General features: G+C 31.3%; 1 protein-coding gene across 1 annotated transcript; it reads left to right on the top strand.

The window, feature by feature from the left end:
- Positions 1–395: 395 nt before the first annotated feature.
- LOC106754960 (transcription factor bHLH13) lies at positions 396–3,023 on the top strand. Its single transcript, XM_014637034.2, has one exon. It carries the CDS (start codon positions 907–909, stop codon positions 2,773–2,775), a length of 1,869 nt encoding a protein of 622 aa, XP_014492520.1. The 5' UTR covers positions 396–906; the 3' UTR covers positions 2,776–3,023.
- The last annotated feature ends 20,176 nt before the right edge of the window (positions 3,024–23,199 follow it).

Genomic DNA, 23,199 nt, shown 5'->3' with positions numbered 1-23,199 from the left:
CAATGATTTAGAAACGAGAGTGAGAAAAGACAGCACCAAACCAACGGATTCCATCTTTATAAACACGAAATTCAGCCATTCAGATTCATAACTGTGAGTCACATGTGAGGTATTGCGTGTCACTGTTTAGCACGAGTATCACGAATTTCATATACTACCTTAAACTACAAGGTTAACTTGTCCTTATCTTCTTACAAACTAAGTTATATAAGTACACTGTTTTGTTTTTCATTATGGTTTCTCTCATTTATTACCACACATGCTGATTTAAATACACATATTTTATTTATATCAAAACATTAATTACAATGAGTTTATTTAATATATTTATTTTAGTGTATTGCAGGCTTCAGTACAAGACTAGTAGATAGATAGGAGCAAACAACCAAAACCACTACCTCTCAACTTCCAACCAAGTAACCCTGGTTAAACTTTAACTCTGGTTGGTTAGTTTCGCACTTTGCAGTTACAACTTAGGAAGAAAGAAAGAGTGAGTTGGGAGGAGTTAGAGAACATGCCAAGCCACATTGTTATTTGTTCATTGTTCATTGTTCATTTGTTCATTCACACACTTCTCTCTTTCTCTTAAACTCTGAAACCTGTTTTTTTTTTTTGTTCTTCTTGTTCGTTTTAAGAATAGGTTCACTGAGAAAACTGAAAAATCCCTTTTATCTTCCTTTTTATTATTATCTGGTGGACATGGTTTTTTTTCCTTGGAGACGCAGACACCCTTTTGATAAGTTGAACACTGGGTGTGCTCATAATGTTGTCCTTTGTTGAGTTGTTACTCCTTTGGACAGTTTTTAGGTTTTTTTTATTTTCCGGAACCCCAGGTTGAAATTCTGCGAGATCTGAGGATTCTGGATTTGGGCTTTCAGAAAGTTGAGATTTTGCTGGGTTTTGGGGATGAAGATTGAGGTGGGGTTGGGAGGGGTATGGAATGAGGAAGAGAAAGCGACCGTGGTGGAGGTTCTGGGTCGCAGTGCGTTTGATTACTTGGTGGCGAATTCGGTTTCTAACGAGAATCTGTTAATGGCGTTTGGGAGCGGCGAGAATCTGCAGAACAAGCTTTCGGATCTCGTGGAGCGTCCTAACGCGTCGAACTTCAGTTGGAACTACGCGATCTTCTGGCAAATTTCGCAGTCCAAGTTTGGGGATTGGGTATTGGGGTGGGGAGATGGTTGTTGCAGGGAACCCCGGGAGGGAGAAGAGAGCGGAGAAGTGAGAGGGAGAGGGGTTGCTGCTGACGACGAGATGGTGCAGAGGATGAGGAAGAGGGTGTTGCAGAAGCTGCACATGACTTTTGGGGGTTCTGACGAGGACAATTATGCTTTTGGGTTGGACCGTGTTACTGACACAGAGATGTTCTTTCTTGCTTCCATGTACTTCTCTTTTCCCCGTGGATTAGGGGGTCCAGGTAAGTGTTTTGCTTCTGGGAAGCATTTGTGGCTCTCGGATGTGTTCAAATCTAGTTTTGATTACTGTGTGAGGTCTTTCTTGGCCAAATCTGCTGGAATTCAGACTGTTGTTTTAGTGCCTACTGATATGGGGGTGGTGGAGATGGGGTCTGTGAGGATGGTGGGTGAGAGTTTTGAGCTTTTGCAGGCTTTGAAGTCTGTGTTTTCTGCACAGGCATCCATGGTCCCTCCCAGGGTTAAGCCAATTGCACCATTTGATTTGGTGAGTGAGAAGAGAGATGAGAATGCAAATGCCCCTTTTTCTGGTGTGACAATTGGGGATAAGGAAAAGAATAACAGCAGCAATGGTAGTAATAATAGAGTAGAAGGAAACGGAGTTCCAAAGATTTTTGGACAAGATTTGAACAGTGTGACTCAATTCAGGGAAAAGCTTGCTGTGAGAAAAATGGAAGAGAGGCCAAGAGTGTGGGGAGCTCATCCCAATGGGAATAGTGTTGGTTTTCCAAATGGTATCCATGGTTCTGGTTGGGGGGCCGGTCAAGTTGTTAGGCAGCTTGCTCCTCCTGAAATTCATGCTCCTAGGTTGTCACCCTCTGGTGCATTGTCGGTGCCGGAGCTGGGCAATGGCACGAGGCATGATTTTGTGCATAACAATTATCAGCAGCAACGGAGGGCTCAGATGCAAATTGATTTCTCAGGAGCAACATCAAGGGCTTCAGGAAGATCAACCATTGCTGAATCTGAGATTTCTGATGTTGAGGCATCGTGCAAGGAGGAGAGAACCAATGTTTCCGATGATCGAAGACCGAGAAAACGGGGAAGGAAGCCTGCCAATGGAAGGGAGGAGTCCCTCAACCATGTGGAGGCAGAGAGGCAAAGGAGGGAGAAGCTGAACCAGCGGTTCTATGCTCTGCGTGCGGTTGTTCCAAATATCTCCAAGATGGACAAAGCATCTCTATTGGGAGATGCTATTGCTTACATCAATGAACTTCAAGCGAAACTCAAGACAATGGAGTCTGAGAGAGAGAGATTCGGAATCACCTCTATGGATGGATCAGTGGTGGAGGCCAATGCAAGATCAGAAAATCATAGTAATGGAGTTCCTGATGTGGATGTTCAAGCTGCACAAGATGGGGTGGTAGTAAAGGTGAGCTGCCCTGTTGATGTTCACCCAGTTTCAAAAGTCATTCAAACCTTCAAAGAAGCAGATATTGGTGTTGTTGATTCAAAACTTACTGCTGCAAATGATACTGTTTTCCATACATTTGTAGTTAAATCTCAGGGACCTGATCAGCTGACCAAGGAAAAGTTGATTGCATTGTTTTCCAAAGAATCAAACCTCATACAGACATTGTGATATGGAGAATTGCAATTAACATAATCCATAGCATGATACACATAGAAGAGCCAAATATCTACATTGTCTTCAGAAATTTTGTTATACTATAGAGAATCTCAAAGTAAAGCAGTGGGAACTAGGAAAGTAGAATTATAGCTTCTATTAACCCTCTAGGGCAGTCAATTTATGTTTGTCTATAATATACACAGTTTATCATAAGAACTATCATTCCTGCTATGTCAATTATTTTGTTTAGTTTAACAGAACTACCATTTTACCTTCTTCATATCATAGCCTAATATAATCTCTCTTTTGTTTTTCTTTGTCTTCTTCTTGTATTCTATCTAGTCTTCTGCAGCAAAATATTAGTTATTTGTCTGCTGATTTTGTCACTGTCACATTTTAACTATATCATATCTTCTCATGTAATTTCTTTCATATTTGTAATAATCCTTTCCCACACAGATACCTTATTTTGTAATGTCAGCATACTTCATTCCTAACTCAATAACATCTTTTATTTCCTGCTTTAGAAATGCATGTTTCTTGATAAAACGCAGTAGCTTGAGTAAATAAAGACTTTCCTTTTATAGGAAGATAAGTTTCTTATTCTTTTCTCATTCTGCTTGCATATGGCAGTGGTTTATGATTCATTTTTTTAGCTAGTTGTTCCAGAAGTTAGAAAATGAGTAGAAACAAAAGGGAAAACAAACTTTTTCATAGTAGATCCATGGTTTTATTTGATGAACCATAGTACTGTAAAAATGGATTCTACATTCTACAGTGTGGTGAGTTTCTTAGTTATTATATCCACCTTTCCATAACAAGTTTGAGTTTAAGGTATCCCATGCAGAAGAAAAGAACTACCCTGGTTTGAAGAAAAAGTAAAAGAAGCTAAAAAAGAAGGCCAAACAAACACAGCTTAAATTCAACCATTATGCAGAGTTTCACATAAAATAATAATAAAAAAAAAACATAATATAGATTATTATTATGATTATCTTGTGTGGTCCTGCATAGTGCAGCATCGTGTGACTCGTGTCCCATCTGATATTTTGATCATATTAATATTGAATTGTAAAACGTTCACGTGCCAGAGTTCTTTTCACCCAATGAGTTATGCGGTGACAAGGATCATGTGGTGCATGTGTTTGCTTATGGAAGAGAATGAAAGGTAGGACTTTGAGAAAAGCAAAGGAAAGAAAACGATGCAAAGAGAGAAAGTGTGTGTGTGTGACATAAGGTGTAGTTGATGCTGAGAGAAACCCCTACAAGGTCGTGTCAATTTACATGAAACTCTTGCCAATGATTCCTTCTCTATAGTTCAATGATAAAGATCGCCCACCAATATTTATATTTTCCCCATTTTTTTTTTCCTTTCTCACCATTAATAATCTCTTTTTACCTTCAATATTCATCATGCAAACTCCAATAATAGTATCATTTTTAACGCATGTTACCCATGTTGAATTTGAATAAAAAAAAACTTTTTTTTTTATGAATAATAATAACAATTATTAGAAGTCTCACATCAACCAGAAATAAGACCATTTCAATATATATAAATGAGTGTAAACATCATCTTATAAGTTGGTTTTGTATTTGTGTTAGGTTCAAAAAGTCCGCTTCTAACATGTCATTAGAGTCTATTATAGTGAAATCTGTTGTTGTTGAGCATACTGTTCCACTCACTATCGGATTGCCCATTAAATGTCTAATCCCACATTGGAGATGAATATACCTTGACTTGACGAGTATGTATTTAAAGTTCACTTCTAACAATAATAAAAAAAAAAAATCATTTTTGTACTTTTCTGTGGTAGTTTGAGATTCATATAATATTAAAAATCGTAAATAATGGGTGTTTCTAGAACTGGTGCAGGGTTTGTAAAAGCAATTTTCATATGATTTTTATTATAATTAGAATTTGAAGATGGTATTTATTGAAGTAGTTTTGGAAGATTAAACCAAAAAAAAAATAAGAGAATTAGAAATGGTCCAGGGAAGAAGTCAATAGGGACATGCGTCCAAACGTGCTTTTCATTTGAGAAGAAGACCGTGAAAACTGACAAAATTTTTAGGTTAGGTGAGGGAAAAACACCACATAGAATAGAACATTGTGTTTCAAATAATGTTTTAAAATTTGAATAGCTCATTCGTTTTCTTAAAACAACATCATTAAGAGTACTCCTATATTATTATTATCTTCTTCACAGAGCTCCTAAAATAGTCATGTGATTACATTTCAAAATAAACATGTCTTTAAAAAATTTAAACCAACAAAAGGTATCTTAATATAAAAAGTTAGTGGAGCTTCCTCGGTCAACAATCACTTTTTTTTATAGCTTTATATCTTATCACGATGGTATATATTACCACATGATTAAGGTGTGATTTTAGAACTATAATAATGATGAAAGATGTGTAGATACTCCTTTCTACCTTCCTTAATTGTGTATATATTAGCTTTCTTCTACAGTTTGCTACTGGTTTTTGGATTGATGATCAATTGGACATATTTAGGTAAAAAATATTAAGTGATAAGAAATTGGTTTAATGGTAGAGTTAGAATGAAGATGGAAGAGATTATGAATTTAACTTTTTTTTATTAACATTTGAGAGTTTAAGGTTAATTTAATAAGTTCCATTAACAAAATACTAATAATTAATATTTATTAATAAAAAAACTTTAAGTGCTGATAAAAAAAACTTATCTGTGTAACATGCAGGTCCTCCAAGATTGGTTTCTTCTTATTTTCAATGGGGCAAACATATCAATCTATTTAAAAATGAGAATAATCCAAAAATTTAAAAGTAGAAGAAGAAATTATTTGTAGATATCATAATAAAAATCCAAAAGTTTAAAAGTAGAAGAAGAAATTATTGGTAGATATGATAAAAAGTAATGAGTGTGAATTTGACTATACATGTTTATGATTTAGTTTGTGATGTAAACATACCTACACTTCATCATCTTTGATATCTCAGTATTATAAAATTTGTTTCACTTTCTCATCTTTATCATATAATATAGATATATTTTTATTTTTTTTCCTAATCTTTATCATACTGAATAAAATATAATATTATCAATAATTTAATGTCAAAAGTAATATGTAACTTTTTTTAATAACAAATAACAGGAAAAAAATTATAATTACATAAGTTTTATAATAAAATATCAAATAAAGTAAAAATGTTTTAATAACTTAATATAAGAACGAGTATGAACTGAAGCAAACTATTCACACAATGTTTCTAATTACAAATTTCTTTATCATCCAAGAGGGTAAAACTCAATTTATAGAATATTTATTTTTAATAACATTAAAATAATTTCTTTAATATAATAAATAAATAAATAATGTTAAATATGTTTTCTTTCCTAAATTTTTAATATAGTTTGGTTTTCAAATTTTAAATATAAATAAATATAATATTTCTAACTCAAATGTGTTAAAAAAAATTTGATATGTCAAATGTAGTTCAGATGAGATTTGAACTTTTTATATAGTTTTACCAAGTTTCAATATGTTAGCCTAAAGTATCATTTAACAAGTTTAAAAAATTAACGTCGTTATCTTAAAAACATTATACTAATCTCTATTCATTTTAAAATTTAATTAAAGATTAAAATACAGTTGAGAAAAAAGAATTAAAAAGATATTTAATCTATACAAATAATTTTTTAAAATAGAACATATGCTACAGGTTGAAAATTTTCAATAGTTATGGATGAAATTCATATAACCAATAAGTCTGAATACATTTTTAAAATAGTTACAATATAAGTACGAGTTAAAAGTACATTAGATTACAGATATTAAGATTTCATGTTGGAAATACTACATGATTTCTCCTATGTATATAATAACTTCTTATATTTCGACACTAGAAAATCTTGCAGCTGTATTCTCTAGAAAAATCCAACAGAAACATTGTTTTGAATTCGTGATTTTTCATGCTGAGATACCCTTAATCTTCCTTGAGTGAAAATAATGTATATATTCACAGTCTAAAAATATAAAATTTTAAGTTTTAGCTTCATTTGACATTATCTTTATTTATTTTTTATTTTTTATTTTCTTAAAATATAAAACTTTATACTTTTATGACTATTTTATATTTATACTTGTTAAAAGTCTTACATCAATTAAAAATAAGACTAATTCATAACATATAAATGAATGCAAATATTATCTTACAGATCAGTTTGTAGGGTTAAGTTAGACTTAAAATCTACTTCTAACACAGTATCAGAACCATTTCTTGTATTTTCTTATATGTAGACGATGAAGACACTTATTGTGGAGATTCCGAAGAAAAAGAGAATTGGCCTTAGGAGGTAGTGAAAGTCCATGAGAAGAAAGGCAAGATGTGGGGACTCGATAGTCCTCTGCAACAAAGTAAGGGTCAAAAATGAATAATGGCATGTGGTGTTGTGCTGAACAAAATAACTATAGATGTGACCTATTTTGTTTTTTCTCTGTGTCTTTTCTGTGGTTCAAATTCATAATCCACTTTCTGTTCAATCCAAAATGCTAAATTCTTACATCCATCACCAAAATCAAACCCAAGGATTACTCATTTAATTCTCTCTAATGCAACCTACCAGCTTTCCAAAAAACACTTCAACTAAGTGATAAGAACTAATTAAACAGTTATCATTATGCAGAAGAACCATATAGGGTATTGCCAATGCAATCATTAGCCGACACAATACTAAAACATGTACCCACGTTCTGCGTATGAAGATTATTGTCGGTAAGTAACACCATGTTCCCCACAATATTTAAGGCTAGGGTTTATAACTTAATTTGCCACCAACATTATGTCAGCTTTTAATTAAGCCACTTCTCTTGGATTTCTTTTTTTAAAAAAAGTATTTCATAATCTTCGAAAACTATTATTTTGAGATGTAACAATACGTGAATAAATTCTTGTTTTCTGTCTAATCTCTTATAGGCCTTCTTTTCATTGCAATTCGCATTCAACCTTGCGGCATGTTATATCTCCTTTGCCACATGATGTCAAGTTTTCAAGTGTAATAACTTGATGATTAGCATACTCAGTTTTGCAGGATTTGCAGAAATTAATGAAGAGAGAAACTGCTTCTGATTCATATGAAGTGAGGATGATGAAAAAGGTAAGACAAATAAATAGCAATGGTGAGTTGCATGTTAGATGTTAAATTGGAAAAATAAATGGTCATAATATATAGTTCCAGGGCTTCAACATTTAATTGCATTTATGAGTATATTACACAACTAGTTTAAAATAAGAAGGAAATTAGAAAATGAGTTTTAAATCTAACTCAATCCCATCAAACCAACTTATAAAATAGATTTACATATTGTATATATATTATAATTTCATCTTATCTCTAGTCGATGTGAGACTTCCAATAAGATCTTGTTAGAATTTATGATTGACAGATATCGATTAATGAAAATAACCAATTCCCAAATAGTAAAGCGGAAGCGTACCTGAAGATATTAGGAATAATTAATGAACCTAAGTTAGTCTCTGATCAATCTACAATAGTCGTCCATGGTCTTCCCTCTGTAGAGCACCTTTAGTTCCCTCTAGATTTTCTCTTCTGATGGGGATAAAGAGAAAGAAACATGAATGAATTGTTGTGCTCATAGATAGGGACCATGACCCCTCAAAGTATAACCTGATTGGTCTTTCAATTCCTTTCAGAATACGCAGCCCTGTGACATAAATCAACCATATACCTTGATTTGATGCCTAATAAGTTGTTACAAATTCTGCAATCATAGTGGATAAAGCCATAAAAGTTTGCTTGGTAATAGGCCAAGAAACTACACCACCAACTAGCATGAAAATGTAACCTGAAGTGGATCTTAAACTATCTTGGCATCCTACAAAATTGTCAGAATACTTCATGATCTCTTACTGGTCTGACCTTCTATAAGTGAACTTATAAACTTTTGTTCTCTTAAAAAAAAAAACATAACTTTATTGGCTACTTTCCAAAGATTCATTCATGAATAACTTAAATATCTGCCTAGAACCTTAACAGTGTATGCTATATCCGGATGCATACATACTTTGACATACATTAGAGACTCCTTACAGCTAAAACATAGTGAATCTTCTGCATTTCTTGAATTTCTTAATTTCCTTTTGGGCATTAATTGAGACTAAACTTTGTCTCCCTTAGCAACTAGAGAATCCCCTTTCGTGAAGCACATGTTTATGAGGATCTTGAGTTTGTTGTTATAGAGGTTCTTTAACTTATTAGAGGTTTTGAATTTTATGAATCAAATAACTTTTAACGATTCTTCCTCTAAACTTTAATCTTCCATCCAAACTCAATTCCTCAAAAAAAAAAATTATGCTTAATATCATGCAATTCCATATATAAGGATTCATAATAGGAAGTCACTGTATGAAGAATATATAGATTATTATTTGCCAAAAATGAATTGGTTTCAACAAAACTTGAATAAAACAAAATTTGAATTCATTATTTGCAAAATTAACATAAATAACAAGGTTTGTTCAAATAAACAAATGAAATCAAATTTCGCCTAAATGACGGTACAATATGTCTTTCAAAACCAAAATTAGAAAACCAATACAAAATAATAATCTAAAACATTCTTCACTTCCATCACTATAAACTTGACATTTCTAAATATATTCATCTTTCAGAATCAATTGTCTTCTGATAGCTTAGGCAATCCTTTCTTTGCACGCCAAACATGATATTTTGTGCATTCCTTCTTCATGTGTCCAACTTTATTACAAAAGAAACATTTATTAAACTGTTTTTGTTTCTTTTGTAATGGACCTTTAGAAGCGTCATCATTAGGATTCTCAGTTTTCTTTCTTTTACCCTTGTCATTAGAGGTACTGGTTAAGTGAGCACTTTCAGTCCTTTCTTGCTTCAAATTCTCCTCTTCTTGAACATAATATGAAATGAGCTCCTTAAGAGACCATTTCTCCTTCTGACAGTTATAGGAAATCTTAAAATGTCCAAACTGTATAGGAAGAGAGTTCAAAATAAAATGTACAAGCAAGTCTTCTTGCAACTCAAGTTTCAAGCCTTAAGTTTTGAAGCAATATTTGACATTTCCATAGTGTACTCTCTCACATTTTCATTGCCTTGCTACCTCATGGAAGTCAAGCTTTGAAGAAGTGCACTTGCTTCCGCCTTTTCGCTTTTCAGAAAGCGCTTTTCAATCTCAGCAAGGAAATCTTTAGCACTTGTAATTTCTTCAGATATCGTACCTCTATAGACTTCTGGAATGTCGCGCTTAATAACCATCAAACACATGCGATTTGAGCGATCCCACTTCTCATATTCTCTCCTCTCGTCAGAGGTGCTTGAGTCCTTAAGAGAAGGATGTTTCTCAATCCTTAACGCAAGGTCAAGATCCATGCAGCCAAGAATTATCTCTATGTTTTCTTTCCAATCCTTAAAATTTGTACCATTGAGGACCGGAACCGAATTTAAGTTGACAGATATAGAAGCTATCGTAACTGTATTTTATACAAGAGAAACAAAAGAATTAAGCTCACATCGTAAAATAATAATTATATAAATATATTCAAATAATGTCTATCCCATCTCAATACACCCAATGTCCCATCAATACCAAGTCTTTGGACAGTAATATTAACTGCTAGAGGTATCTTGGTGTAATGATCAACACTGATAATAAGAACATGTCCAATAACAAACCTATCTTTGGATTGATTTTATTATTGACACGTAAAATACCTTATAATTATCACATGTTACCATCACAGGTGTGTATACAATCTGGCCAAATATTAATCTTCCTTTGGACCGACTAATACTCGCATGGATATACATAAACACGAACACTTATAATCTTTCTATAAACTACTCCAGATAAAGAAGACTCACTTTGACAATATCTTAATTATCAATAGCTTATTTAAAAAATTATAAACAAGACCAAAAATTGAATTTTATTTATTCCTGATTAATTATTAATTTTACTTTTATTTATCCTTAATTAAAAATTAATATTACTTTATTTAATAATTTTAATCCAAATCTAATGATCCAAAATTGGATCAACAATCTGCACAAGATTTGGGCCGGCACCAGATTTTAAAAAAATTTTAAAAAATCCAAAAAACTCATCTGATCCATATCCAGTCCAAAAAAATTCCCAAAATTGGATATGCCTTATTGGACATTCCCAGTCCAGATTGTGCCTTATTGTTCCCATATTGGGCCTGTCGGGCTTGGGTCACTGCCCTCAAGCCAGAAGAAACCCTAGCCGTTAGCCGTTCAAGGGTTGAACCTTGCCGTCGGCCGCGCCGTCAGCCGCCGATCGAACCACCGTCAGAAGACCCCATGACCAACAATGTGAAACTGCGAACACAACCGGATCGATGAAAGAAGAAGGAGTCGTGCTGCGAGTCCTTCACTTCACCGTGACCACCGTAGATCCCGCCGCGAGTGAAAACCTTCAACCTGCAGGAAATCTAAACAACAGAGTGAAGGCCACCATGACCGCATCACCGCAGCGAACCAGAAGCGCGAGACCTACATCTCACCGTCAGTCACGAACGACCCTTGCTGTGACCACCACGGCGTTGACGCGAAGCCTCCTCCACCTGAAGAGAAACAGAACCAAAACCACCACAGGAGACGAAGGCCGAAAGCATCCCTGAACAAGCTACTGTCTCAACGCACCGTGACTCCATCACAAACTTTAAACGAGAGAACTCAAGGGTGAAGAAGCAGCTTTCGCGATTGTGGATATTTCTCCCAAACCAGAACGCGATAAACAAAAATAAAACATAACAACAACAAAGCAATGTCCTGGATTGGCACAAGGTCCTGGATTTGCTCTCGAAACTCATGTTCAGACGCCGTTGGTGATGAAGCAGGGGACGCACAACCAGATTATACATTTTGCTATTAGGGTTAAAAATTGGAATTTCCAATTTGGGGTTCAACATTAGGGTTTCAAATTGGGAATTTTCCCAATTTCGATTTCTGAATTTAATTATGGTTTTGGTTTCTCCAGCACCACCAAAAACGAAGAAGAAGAAACTAGAAAAGGAAAATTTCTTAGAGTTTTAATCTGGGGCCACCCAAAATTAGGGTTCCGAAGCATATTCAAAAATCAAAAATCAAAAATTGAAAATTCTTAATTGGATTTTAATTTCCAGTTCTCACCAAGAATTAATACCCGTAATTGATTACAGATTTGTAATTCATGTTCAATTAAAAATTCCCAAATTAGTTTATGCAACTTAATCATATATTACCAATTGTTAGAATTTATGATTGACAAATATCGATTAATGAGCAATTGTTAGTCTCTTTAGATTTTCTCTTCTGATGGGATAAAGAGAAACAAACAGAAATGAATTGTTGTATTCTGGACCATGATTTCTTAAATAACCTCTGGTAGTTAATATTTTTTAGTTTCAATAATTACAATTTGACCCCTTCAACAAATTATAATTATTGTTGATCTCTGTACAGTTTCATAATAAATATACTCTTAACCATATTTATCTTAATTAGATCACTTTATAAAATTGATTAATAAAATATAATGACCCTAACAAATTTAATATTTACTTTTGAATTATATAAAAGTGACCGAAATTGCTAACAGAGATGTTGCTTATTAGTTTTAAAACACATATACTTGATATTTGTTGTGAGATTTCAGACAAGGGGAGATGATTTTGTAGCAGAAGAGGATCACAAAAGAAAGTGGCTTCCAGAAGATTATTCATGTACAAAATGAACATGATTCATTTCGATTCCAAAGGTTAGTGCCAAATTCATCTTCACCAATTTGAATGCACTAATATTTGTGCTTGTCGATAGTCTCAAAAGAAGCTGGTTCGGTTATCCAATTTACTTGTATGTTCCAATCACAATAACAATGACAGGCCACTACGGTTAATTAGGCATTTATGTCATATGAAAAAAAATGTTTCATGCATTTCTTAATAACATATTGAAAATCATGCATCTTAAAATGAATTTAGAATATAAAAATAAATGTAAATTTCATGTTAAAAGTTGATTTTATAATAAAATTAAGTTACACTAAAATTCATTTCTTAATATAATATTATTAGTATTTATAAATTAGATTTTTCAAAATTCGAACTAATTCGTGTAGACCTAGGTATGATTCACTTTACTTGGATATATGAATAGTCTCAACATCTATAAAACTCATAATGATCGTTCAAACTTTTTTTACGCCTCTTTCTCTTACCGTTTAAAAATCATTGAAAATTTTATAATAATAAAAATGTAAAAATAGGGGTGAATGCATTCCATATTCTCTTTTGGAGAAGATTTATGTTTATACATTTTAAGTGTTTTAAAAATCATTTTCAAATTTGAAAATATATTTCACAACATTTGTTCTATAATTTTTATATTTCGAAATGATTGAGAATATATTTTTGAATTAAAAAATATCTTCTAAAAGACTCAACTTCAAATGTATTTTTATTTATCAGATCCAAAAACACTTTCTAAAACACCAAATCCAAAAAGTATAAAAAAAGTAAGAAAGTATTTGAATTTTCGTTATAATTTTAATAAGGGATAATTTGGAAATTATAAATTTTTATAGGGGTGCAGGAAGAAAAAGAGGAGCGTGCAGAAAGAAAGACCCATCTGATCTCTTGATCTAAAAAATATTTAATTTAAATCCAATCCAAAATCTAATCCAATTAAATGAAGTGAGTTTAAAATCTTAAAATTTAAATTTAAGTTTAGAGTAAACCTATTTAAATAGACTTAAATAATATTAATTTAAATTGAATTTCATAATTTGGTGGAAATGCATTTGGCTTATTTGAAGTTAGAATTGATAACTTGAATAATGGGCATTTACTAGCCATTTATGTTGAAGTAGAATATCAGGCGAGTAAGCTAAATTTATTACATAAATATGTAGTTACGAATTACATTGGCATTGCAATTATAATCTGAAATTTGAAACCTTGCTTTAATGGATGAAATTCATGAACGCTTTTTGTTAAATGTAATTTAGTAACTAAAAATATAATCAAATTATAACATATAAGTCGAATAAACTTCATCTTAACTATTCATTTTATGAAATTGCTATAGGTTAAGAGTCCATTTTTGTAAGATTTTTACCATTATAGGTAACTTTTTGATGAATACTAATATATGTTTAGTATTTTTTTTTTGTTATGTTTTAAATGATTAGTTTATAAGAAAATGGAAAAAAGTAGGCTAAATATTATAATAGTAAATTTTATTAATAGATTAAACTTTAACTTTAGAGTAGTTGGAAAATAAGTAGTCCCATAAAAGTGCATGAAAATGAGTTATGATTTTGGAATACTAAATTATGAGTAAACTTATTTAAAATAAAAACATTGTTTCGAGAGAAAAAAATCACAAGAGAAATAGATACATATAGAACTGTAATGACACCAGTCGAAAAATTTGGACAAGACAAAATTTTTCATTATCTTCATGTTACTTTCTTTACCAGATTTTCTCCTTACTTAGGACTACATGTAACCATTCAATCATGTATTACTTTTGATTACCTAAATATATTCAATTCTTTTATATATTTACTAGTGATTTAAATGATAGAATTTCATAGAAAATAGAGGTTAATTAAGACACTTAGAAACTAATGCATTTACATGTTCCTTAAAATATTTGGAATATATTTTTTCATCTTATTTAATAATTGAATATTTGGAAAGTGAATTCAAATCAATTCAAAAATTTCCAAACAAAAACAAGAAAATTAAAAAATAAGATTAAAACAAAACTAATGGATTTATTTGGTATGAACCAATGTGAAAAAAAATAGACAATGTGCAAAGTTTAACTTTTTTTTATATATATTTATTTTTTACTTTCAAGGTTTAATTATTTCGAAGGTTTCTATTTCTGCATATTCGTATCAATTGGGTTCTCGTATTTTGAAAGTTCTCAATTGGGTCCTTATTTTGATAAAATTGAGTCAATAATGCCCTTGTCGTTAATTGTTGTGAACAACGTTAACTTTTTTTGTGAGGTGTTATGTTGAGGTATCCTTTAATTACGACGTGACACAATATGAGGTTATTGCGTGGATATTTATATCATTTTAAATTTTAAAATACACGGGAAGAGCATATGCGGTGCTTGACAGCTGAGGCGATGAGAGCCCGTCGAAATTGTGACGGAGGCGCGACGAGGGCGCAAGGGCGCATTTCTTCTTCTTCCATCCGTTCCGATTCGCAGGGAAAGGAGGAAGCTTCCTTCCCCTCTTCCTTTTCTAATTTTGATTGGGTTTTAGGGGTTACTATTCGTTATCTGATTTTTGCGAACTGTGATGATTGTTGTGCTTCTTTTCTACAAATGTGTTTTGAAGTTTCACTGTTGCAATATTAGGGTTAGGGTTTGGATTGAGAATGTTAAGGCATTAAGTTTGGGGATTTTTTTTTTTTTGGTTCTGTTCACACTGTTCTAGTTCGTGAGGGTTATTCACAATGTTATTTCAGTTTTTTGGTTTCTAAATTTGGGAAGTGCGTTAGGGATATTGTTGATTTGATTGAGGGTGGGATGATTTATGGATTCTGTTAAACTGCCTTTTAGTCGCGTAAGACAGAACAAAGAACTGATCTCCACTAATGTAGCATAGGGCAACCAAAATATCAATCCTAGGACTCAGCTAATTAAGATTAAAGTGTATGGTTAAGGTCTTGTATTTTATTTACTACTTATTTACTATTAAACTACTAAAGAGGTGGGGACATTTAAAATGAATGAAACTAAAAAGGATAAAAATAAAAATCCAAACTAAAATCTGTTTAAAAGAATAAAGAAACTGAAATGAAATATAAAAGAAAAGGAAATAACATTCTAAAATACTCAAAACAAAATTAAAATCTAATTACTATAACTACCTAAAACTGTAACAAAACCTAAACTAAATTGAAAATTGAATGCAACTAAAATGATTTAAAATCCAGAACTGTAATGATAGAAATGATCAAATTAACACAAAATTTCCAAAGAATAAAAGTCACATAACAGAACCTAAATGAAAGGAAAATTAAAATCACAATCTGAACTACGAAATATTCTAAGATCAATTCAACAGAAATACTAAAAATAAAGAAGCAAACTAAAGATATGAAGCTAAGCAAAGAGCATAGACAAATGTGCAATAGATTGAATGAAAGAGTCTCAATTCCTCTTCAGAAAGACATTCCGAGAAAGTTAAGCCCATCACAGGGTCTTTTTAGTTCATGTTTCATAACTTAAAGTGGAAATTCTCACTCAATTACTCAACCAATGCACAGTTTCACAAAAACAGAAAACACAAGACTGAATTGAACATAATCTGATGAATATTTTTACATTGAACTCAACTCTGTCTCGAGAAGACATATGAAAATGAACGCTCACTGTGGAGTCATTCGATTCCAGAGGAATCATAAAGTTGCAGAGAATTAGAATCCAAATCTTTTTCGAAACAATAACAGAAATCAAAAGCAAGAACAAATTCAACACAAAGAAAGATACGAACAAAAACACATAACAGAACTTTATTAACATGAACAAAGAAAATTACAAACAAGATACCGGAGAACACCGAATGAGAAGCTCAAAGATTGTCACGGTTCCATGAATCTCATCAGCAAAATCCAGAATCACGAACACAGTCCCTAATCTAAGAAAAACTAAAAAACCCTAGACTATAGAACGAAATGTAAAATTGCAGAGAGTGTCTGAGAGTCTCGGTGAGTCTCTTATTTACAATACAACAGCCCTTTTATAGGGTTAAAATCCAAAGCAGAAAAAGAAAGAAAAGGAAACGAGAAACCTTCATCATATCTTCCTCATCCAACGACCCTCTTCACTTTGCTTCAAGCTTTTATTTCAGGCCCTTCGATCATCTTCACTATCTTTGCTGGTTCGGAATCCACACGTGCCTCGAGCTTCATCTTTAGGTAAGTGTTGGAGCTCCTCTTCTCGGGCAGGACTGGTCATCTCTTTGGGCAGCTGCTTTGAACCATTGAGTGCTTTCCTCTCTCATTCTTTCACTTTGCTCCTTTCCCTAACTCTGAAGGTTGCGTTGTATTCTTTCTCTCGGAACTCACTGAATTTCTCTTGAAGATTATTTTTCACTTTCGGAGAGATGAAACCCTTGCTCGAGCACCCTCAAAGGCAGCAGACTCAAAACTGAAATGGTGTCGTTTTGCTTAAGCTGCAGTCAGGCCTCTTCAATCCAATCTTGCTGACAGCCCAGTTTCAAATTGATTCATCAAGCATTGTCGTGGCCCAATCCATCATCATCATCATCGTGCAACAGCTCAATTGTGGCAACAGTCCAATTAATCTCAAGTAAATCAAGGCAGCAGCGGCAAATCAGCCAAACCTATCAGCGACCACTTAATTTCAGCCCCTCAACGCACCGTATCACTAATCCATAGGCCCAATCACATTGGCCCAATCAGATCACTCAATTCCAAGAGCATCACAACAAGTTTAATCACATCTTCTCTACACACAAAAGAAACCCAATGCGTCACTTTCAGCAAAAACAACAAAAATGAATTGAAAAATTAAAACAAGATTACTAAAAAATATAGCCTATTCTAAAAGAATATGTTTATTTTATTTTCTAAAATAATTTTCTAAAAACAGAAAACAACCTATTTATTTAAAATCCTATTTTACTTAACTAAAAAGAGCAAATTAAGCGAATTTTTATTTAAAAGCTATTTTTATCATTTTACTCTAATCTATTATATTTCTAAAGAACTAAGAAAAGAATTTTAACAAAGAAAAATATGCAAAAATACAGTGTTATCATATTCCTTATTCCAAGTTATCTCATGGGTTGAGATTTTAGTGTTCTGTGTGTATGGAAGGGAAAGGAAACCTAGCGGGAAAGAGAGCGATGGAGGAATCAATGACTGAAGAAAGGTATATATGCAGAATCAAAACCTACGAGTTCTGTTATTGAGAGATTTTAATATCTGATTAGAAGATAACTTGGGAAATTGTCATGTTTAAAATCATGTACCTCGTCTTCATTTAGCTGCATATGCTCATAAACCGCACGAGTTAGGTACTTATCTAGTTCATGTTCCCAAATCTCAACATTGCTTTCTAACTCTGCAGGGAGAGAGATAACATGACCATATTATACAAGTTGTTGGTATGATAAAAAAAAGGGGGGGGGTTGATTTGACTAACCTTGTACTTAGTTCGAACACTCCCAGTTTGAGAAAGGGCAACAAAAGGAGGAATCCCACCCCCTTGTGATATGCTTGTTTGGTAATTATGGTTGAATTTAAGTTGGATTTCTGCTTGACTGAGTTTATGTTGATATCTACTTCTAATGAATTTGTGATGTTGTGGTAAAACATGTATAGGATGATAAAACTGTGAAATTGATGTCTCATGTGTTTGAATTGTGATGTTAACTAATTTGGTGTTGTTGGACACCAATTAATGTTGTTGAGTGCTAGAATATCCAAATAAATCCTAAGAGCTCAAAGGATCCTTTCGCTAGGCGACCATCGGATTCGTTGGGCGCCCAGATTGGCATTGAGCACCACTTAATTAATTAATGTTGGGTGCCATTGTTCCAGGGATTTCTTTGTTTGAGTTGCGTTGGGTGGCAACTAGGGATGACAAAAAAATTCGCGCCCGTGGATATCCATGGATAAAATCCGCGACGGATAGTTGATACCCGCGGATATTTACTACCAAAACTCGTGGATAGCGAGTATTTTAATACCTACTTATAAACGGGTCGGTGCGGGTATTATACTATCAGTATCCGCAGATATTCGCTACCCGCAAAATATAAAAATAAAAATTTAATTTTTATTTTATTAAGTTAAATTTAATTAAAATTAACATTAATTTATATTTTACAAGGTTAAATTTAAATTAAAATTGTACTATATGAAGTATACCGATTGGAATTAATTGTCATTTATGGACCTTTAACAGGTATTAATAGGTCAAATGACCTTACACTTTAGAAAATATACGGTATTATTGATTATTGTGTTTGATTGACTAAAAATATCCTGTGCATTAATGGTTAATCAATGAGCTTGTCTGTCCTATAAATATACAATTGATGTCTAGGTACAATCATCCTCTTCTATCCTAATAAAATATAGACTTCTTTATGACACGTATCTGACTTGAGCATCATAGTGTTTTCTGCATGTCAACAACGCATCAGAGTGGATAACATTCTCAGAAAAAAGAAAACTAAGCAAAGAAAGACGACCGACTCTTGGACCAATTCAATTGAAACAAAAATTAAATTTTAATTTATATTATATTTTATATATTTTTTGTAATTCTATTTAAATTTTATTTTACTAATTTATAAAAATATTTTTTTAAATATTTGCAGGTATCCATGGATATCCGTGAATTTTAAAATATTTGAGGATATTTTTTAAATAGGTATCCATACGGATAGCGGGTCGGATAGCGGATAGATTTTTTTTGTCGGATCAAGTTGCAGATAGGCACTATCCATGTCCGATCTGACCTGTTGTCATCCCTAGTGGCAACTAATGGCACTGGATGACTTGAATGTGTTTTCTAAATTTCATAACTGATTGTTTGAGTTAAATATGGAAATGGATGGTTATATATTGATGATGCGAATGAAAAATATGTCAAATGTAAAGAAATGAATATATTTTTTTTGTTATTTTTTAATGCATGTGTCTTTGTCTTGTTGAGTCTTATGTTCACATCACTTTAGATCATATTATTAAATGTACCTAATAATATTTTTGAGGATTCTTATTCATCTCAGCCGTTTACGAATTATTCTTAAGTAGTGTGACTTTGTCTATCTTAAATTTGAGGTTTCTCTGAACTTGTGATGCAAAGTGTTGTGTATTAAAAAAGGTATCATGGTGCGTTTTAATCAAAATAATTCAATATTTTTAGGTAATATTAATATTGACTAAATGTGAATACAAGTGATATTCAATTTCTTAAGTGGTATACCAAAATCGAATAAGTATTTTGTATATTTGTTTGGTAATGTTGCTATATTTATTTTTGTTATAAATTATTAAGATGTTTTTATTTTATTTTAAAAAAATTACAATAATAGATTTATTTGTTTATTTATTTGATATGTATTTATTTAACATTAAATTCTTTGTAATATCGTATTTTAACATAAATACACACAAATATCCTTATTTATTAAAAATAAAAATCACAATTTCAAATCTATTATATGTAAAAAAGTCAATAAAACAATTTACTCCAAAACTATCAAACTCTTTGTCATTGTAATGTAGAACTTTTATATATGTATATATATATAATCAATAATGATACTTAAACAATATTTTTTTGATAATATTTGAACATTATTTACGTGTCATTATGTGATTAATCCAAAATTACTCCACAATTAATAATAATAATTATAAATATTCAAATATTATAAAAAAAAACATTCTTTAAGTATCATTATCTTTAATAAAAAAAATAACTTTCCAAGATGGTAATTCTGAAAACTTTTTTTATTTTTACTTTAAATAGTGTTTCACGGGTATTTGTTTTTTCTTAATGCAGCTTTCCACTAATGCCGTGAATAGAAATGTGTACAGTGGGATGAACCTTTTGGCAGCCACTGCAATTTGGCGTGCATGTTTGTTTTTTTCCGGAAATTAAAAAAAGTTTGGAGCTATTTATTTTTTCACCGAAATGATATTAATAATTTAGAATGTTTTTAAAATTACTCTTTTAGTTTTTAAAGTTATAATTAGAATAAGATTAACAAATATAAAATAACACTAAAAAAATATAACTAAGTTAATGATATTTAAAAGAGTACATGTTTAATATTAAAATTATAAAAAAAAATCAAATCAGATATATAATAACACTAAATATAAGTTTTAACCGTACAGAGTATATTATTTAATAGTGTAAAGTTTAAATCCAGAATATAAAATATAGTAAATATTTTAGATTAGTTTTAAAGAAAAAAAATTAAGATAATATCATATTAAAAATATTTTTTCTCACGACTTTTTAATGTAATTAATATTTCTGTTCTTAAGAAAAGTCAATTATGGTTAACAATTTCACTTGAAGATAACAAATAATTGTTTGTATTTTTAAATTTTTATTCATTATTCAGAATAAAATATTACAATTGTTTTCACAGTAATTTTCTAAATCAAAATCCCTCTATGCCAAAAAGTTTAATTTTTATCCTTTAAACATACAATTTTATACATTACGTAAAATATGATTTATATATATATATATATATGTGTGTGTGTGTGTACACACACGTAGGATGTGTAATTCTTATTACTTGTATCATTGCTCAATTTTTAGTAAGTAAATTTTTTCAAAGTAAAATATATGTTTTCACGTGAATTGGTTACTCAAAATTGAATTGTTATGAATTAATAAACAAATTTAATATTAAGATTTAGCCTGACATTCAATTATACAATAGAAACACAAATAAGATATAATAAAATAAATCAAGTCAAATAAGTCGTAATATAAACATCATAGTGTGTATGTATTGAATTTACTTGCTATTTAAATCCAATCTAAACCTTTCTCTTATTTGTACTATTTTTATCAATTAAAAGTGAAAAAAAAAATTAATTTAATTAGCTTTTCCAACATACATTTGGTCTTTTAATTATCATTCATAAAAATCATTTACAACAATGTGAAATATCATATATTTAATTATATCCATTACAAATAAGTGATAATTTATATTATTTGGGTTAAATATGTTTTTAGTCTCTTAACATTAAGTGAAAATTAAAATTAGTCCTTCTTCAAAATTTTTGTCTAATTTAGTCTCCCAACTTTAGAAATGTATGAATTTAGTCCTTTTAACTAAATTTTGTTAGATTTTTTTGATATTTCAAGCATGTTTCCTGATAGCATTTGGGTTGTTTATACTGTTTGACACATTTTTGCTTCAATTTTAACTTAGAAACACGTTTGAAACATCAAATAAAGTTAATAAAATTTGGTTAAAAGGACTAAATTCATACATTTTTAAAGTTGAGGGACTAAATTAGGTCAAAGTTTTGAAAAGGGACTGATTCCAATTTTCACTAATGCCTTGTTCACTTCAAGAGATTTGGGAGAGAGTAATTGAGTGGATTTGAGAGGATTTGAAGATAATTTTTCTTTTTTGTTTTTTTTTTTTGTGGATTTGGAGGTAAGTGAAAGTAGATTTGGAAGTAAAGTTGGTGAGAATTAGTGAATGATTTAATTTATATGATATATTAAAAAAATTTACTTTCAAATTCACTTTCACTTATCTAGAAATTCACTTAAATAAACAACAAAAATTATGTTCAAATCTTCTCAAATTCACTCAATTATTCTCCATCAAATCCATTCAAGTGAACAAGGTATAAAAGTTAAGGAATAAAAAACATATTTAACCCATATTATTTTTACATTTTCAAAATCTATCCATCTTAGGTTGTGAAGTCCTCTTAGAATGTTTAGAGCAAATTTATATATGTTTTGGATATGGGATGAAAGTTAGTGATTTATTATTTTATAATCTAATTAAGATTCAATTTATAATTATCACATTTTCTCTTAAATTAATTATTTGTTAGAAGTATTATTCATAATGAACCCAACAATCATACTATTACTATAGCTTTATAGTAGACCGATCGGATACGATGACAAACTGGATGGAAGGACCGAGCAGTTGATGTGCAAGAAAGCATCTCACGGCCGCTCGGTCCTAATGCGTAATTAATGTTACAACGGCTACTGTTAAGTGGTTAAGGTTTACTTTAATAACTATGAAGAGATAAATTAATTGGTAAGATCTTATAAATTCTATAAATATGGATTTAATTTCGAGGTAAACTCACTTTTAACTTACTATTGAATTAACTAAAACCTATAAAAAAAGATTCTGACTTGAGCATATCTAAGTATATTATGGAGGTCACCTCCATACACCGATCAATTACTAGAATACAGAGTAAAAAAATGTTCGATACACAAAAGCTTTACGAAGGCGATTATATATCCTCGTCTCATTCCAACATAAACACATACAAATCTCGATCATGTCATTTTTGTTCATCACTCACTTATCACTCAAATTGTATTCTCTTAAACTTTGAGAGTGTTTCTTCTACAATACTAATATTCTCGTAAAGAATTCCAGAAAACTTACGAGGTTTTGCTTTGACGACAAGAAAGTGACTTCACTCGAAAAAGCATGATGACAAAATAAAGGTTTCACTTTAATGAGAAAGTTTTGCATATTGAAAATTTGTGCTAGGATTCATAAGGGTCTAGGATATTAAATTCTAACATGTTTTCCACATCATTATGCATATCATTTTTCTGCACCATCACCAGTCATAGGAATAACACGTAAA

The sequence above is a fragment of the Vigna radiata genome, unplaced genomic scaffold, assembly GCF_000741045.1.
Source record: "Vigna radiata var. radiata cultivar VC1973A unplaced genomic scaffold, Vradiata_ver6 scaffold_307, whole genome shotgun sequence".
NCBI lineage: Eukaryota > Viridiplantae > Streptophyta > Magnoliopsida > Fabales > Fabaceae > Vigna > Vigna radiata.
This window is presented reverse-complemented; position numbering and strand designations above follow the sequence as displayed.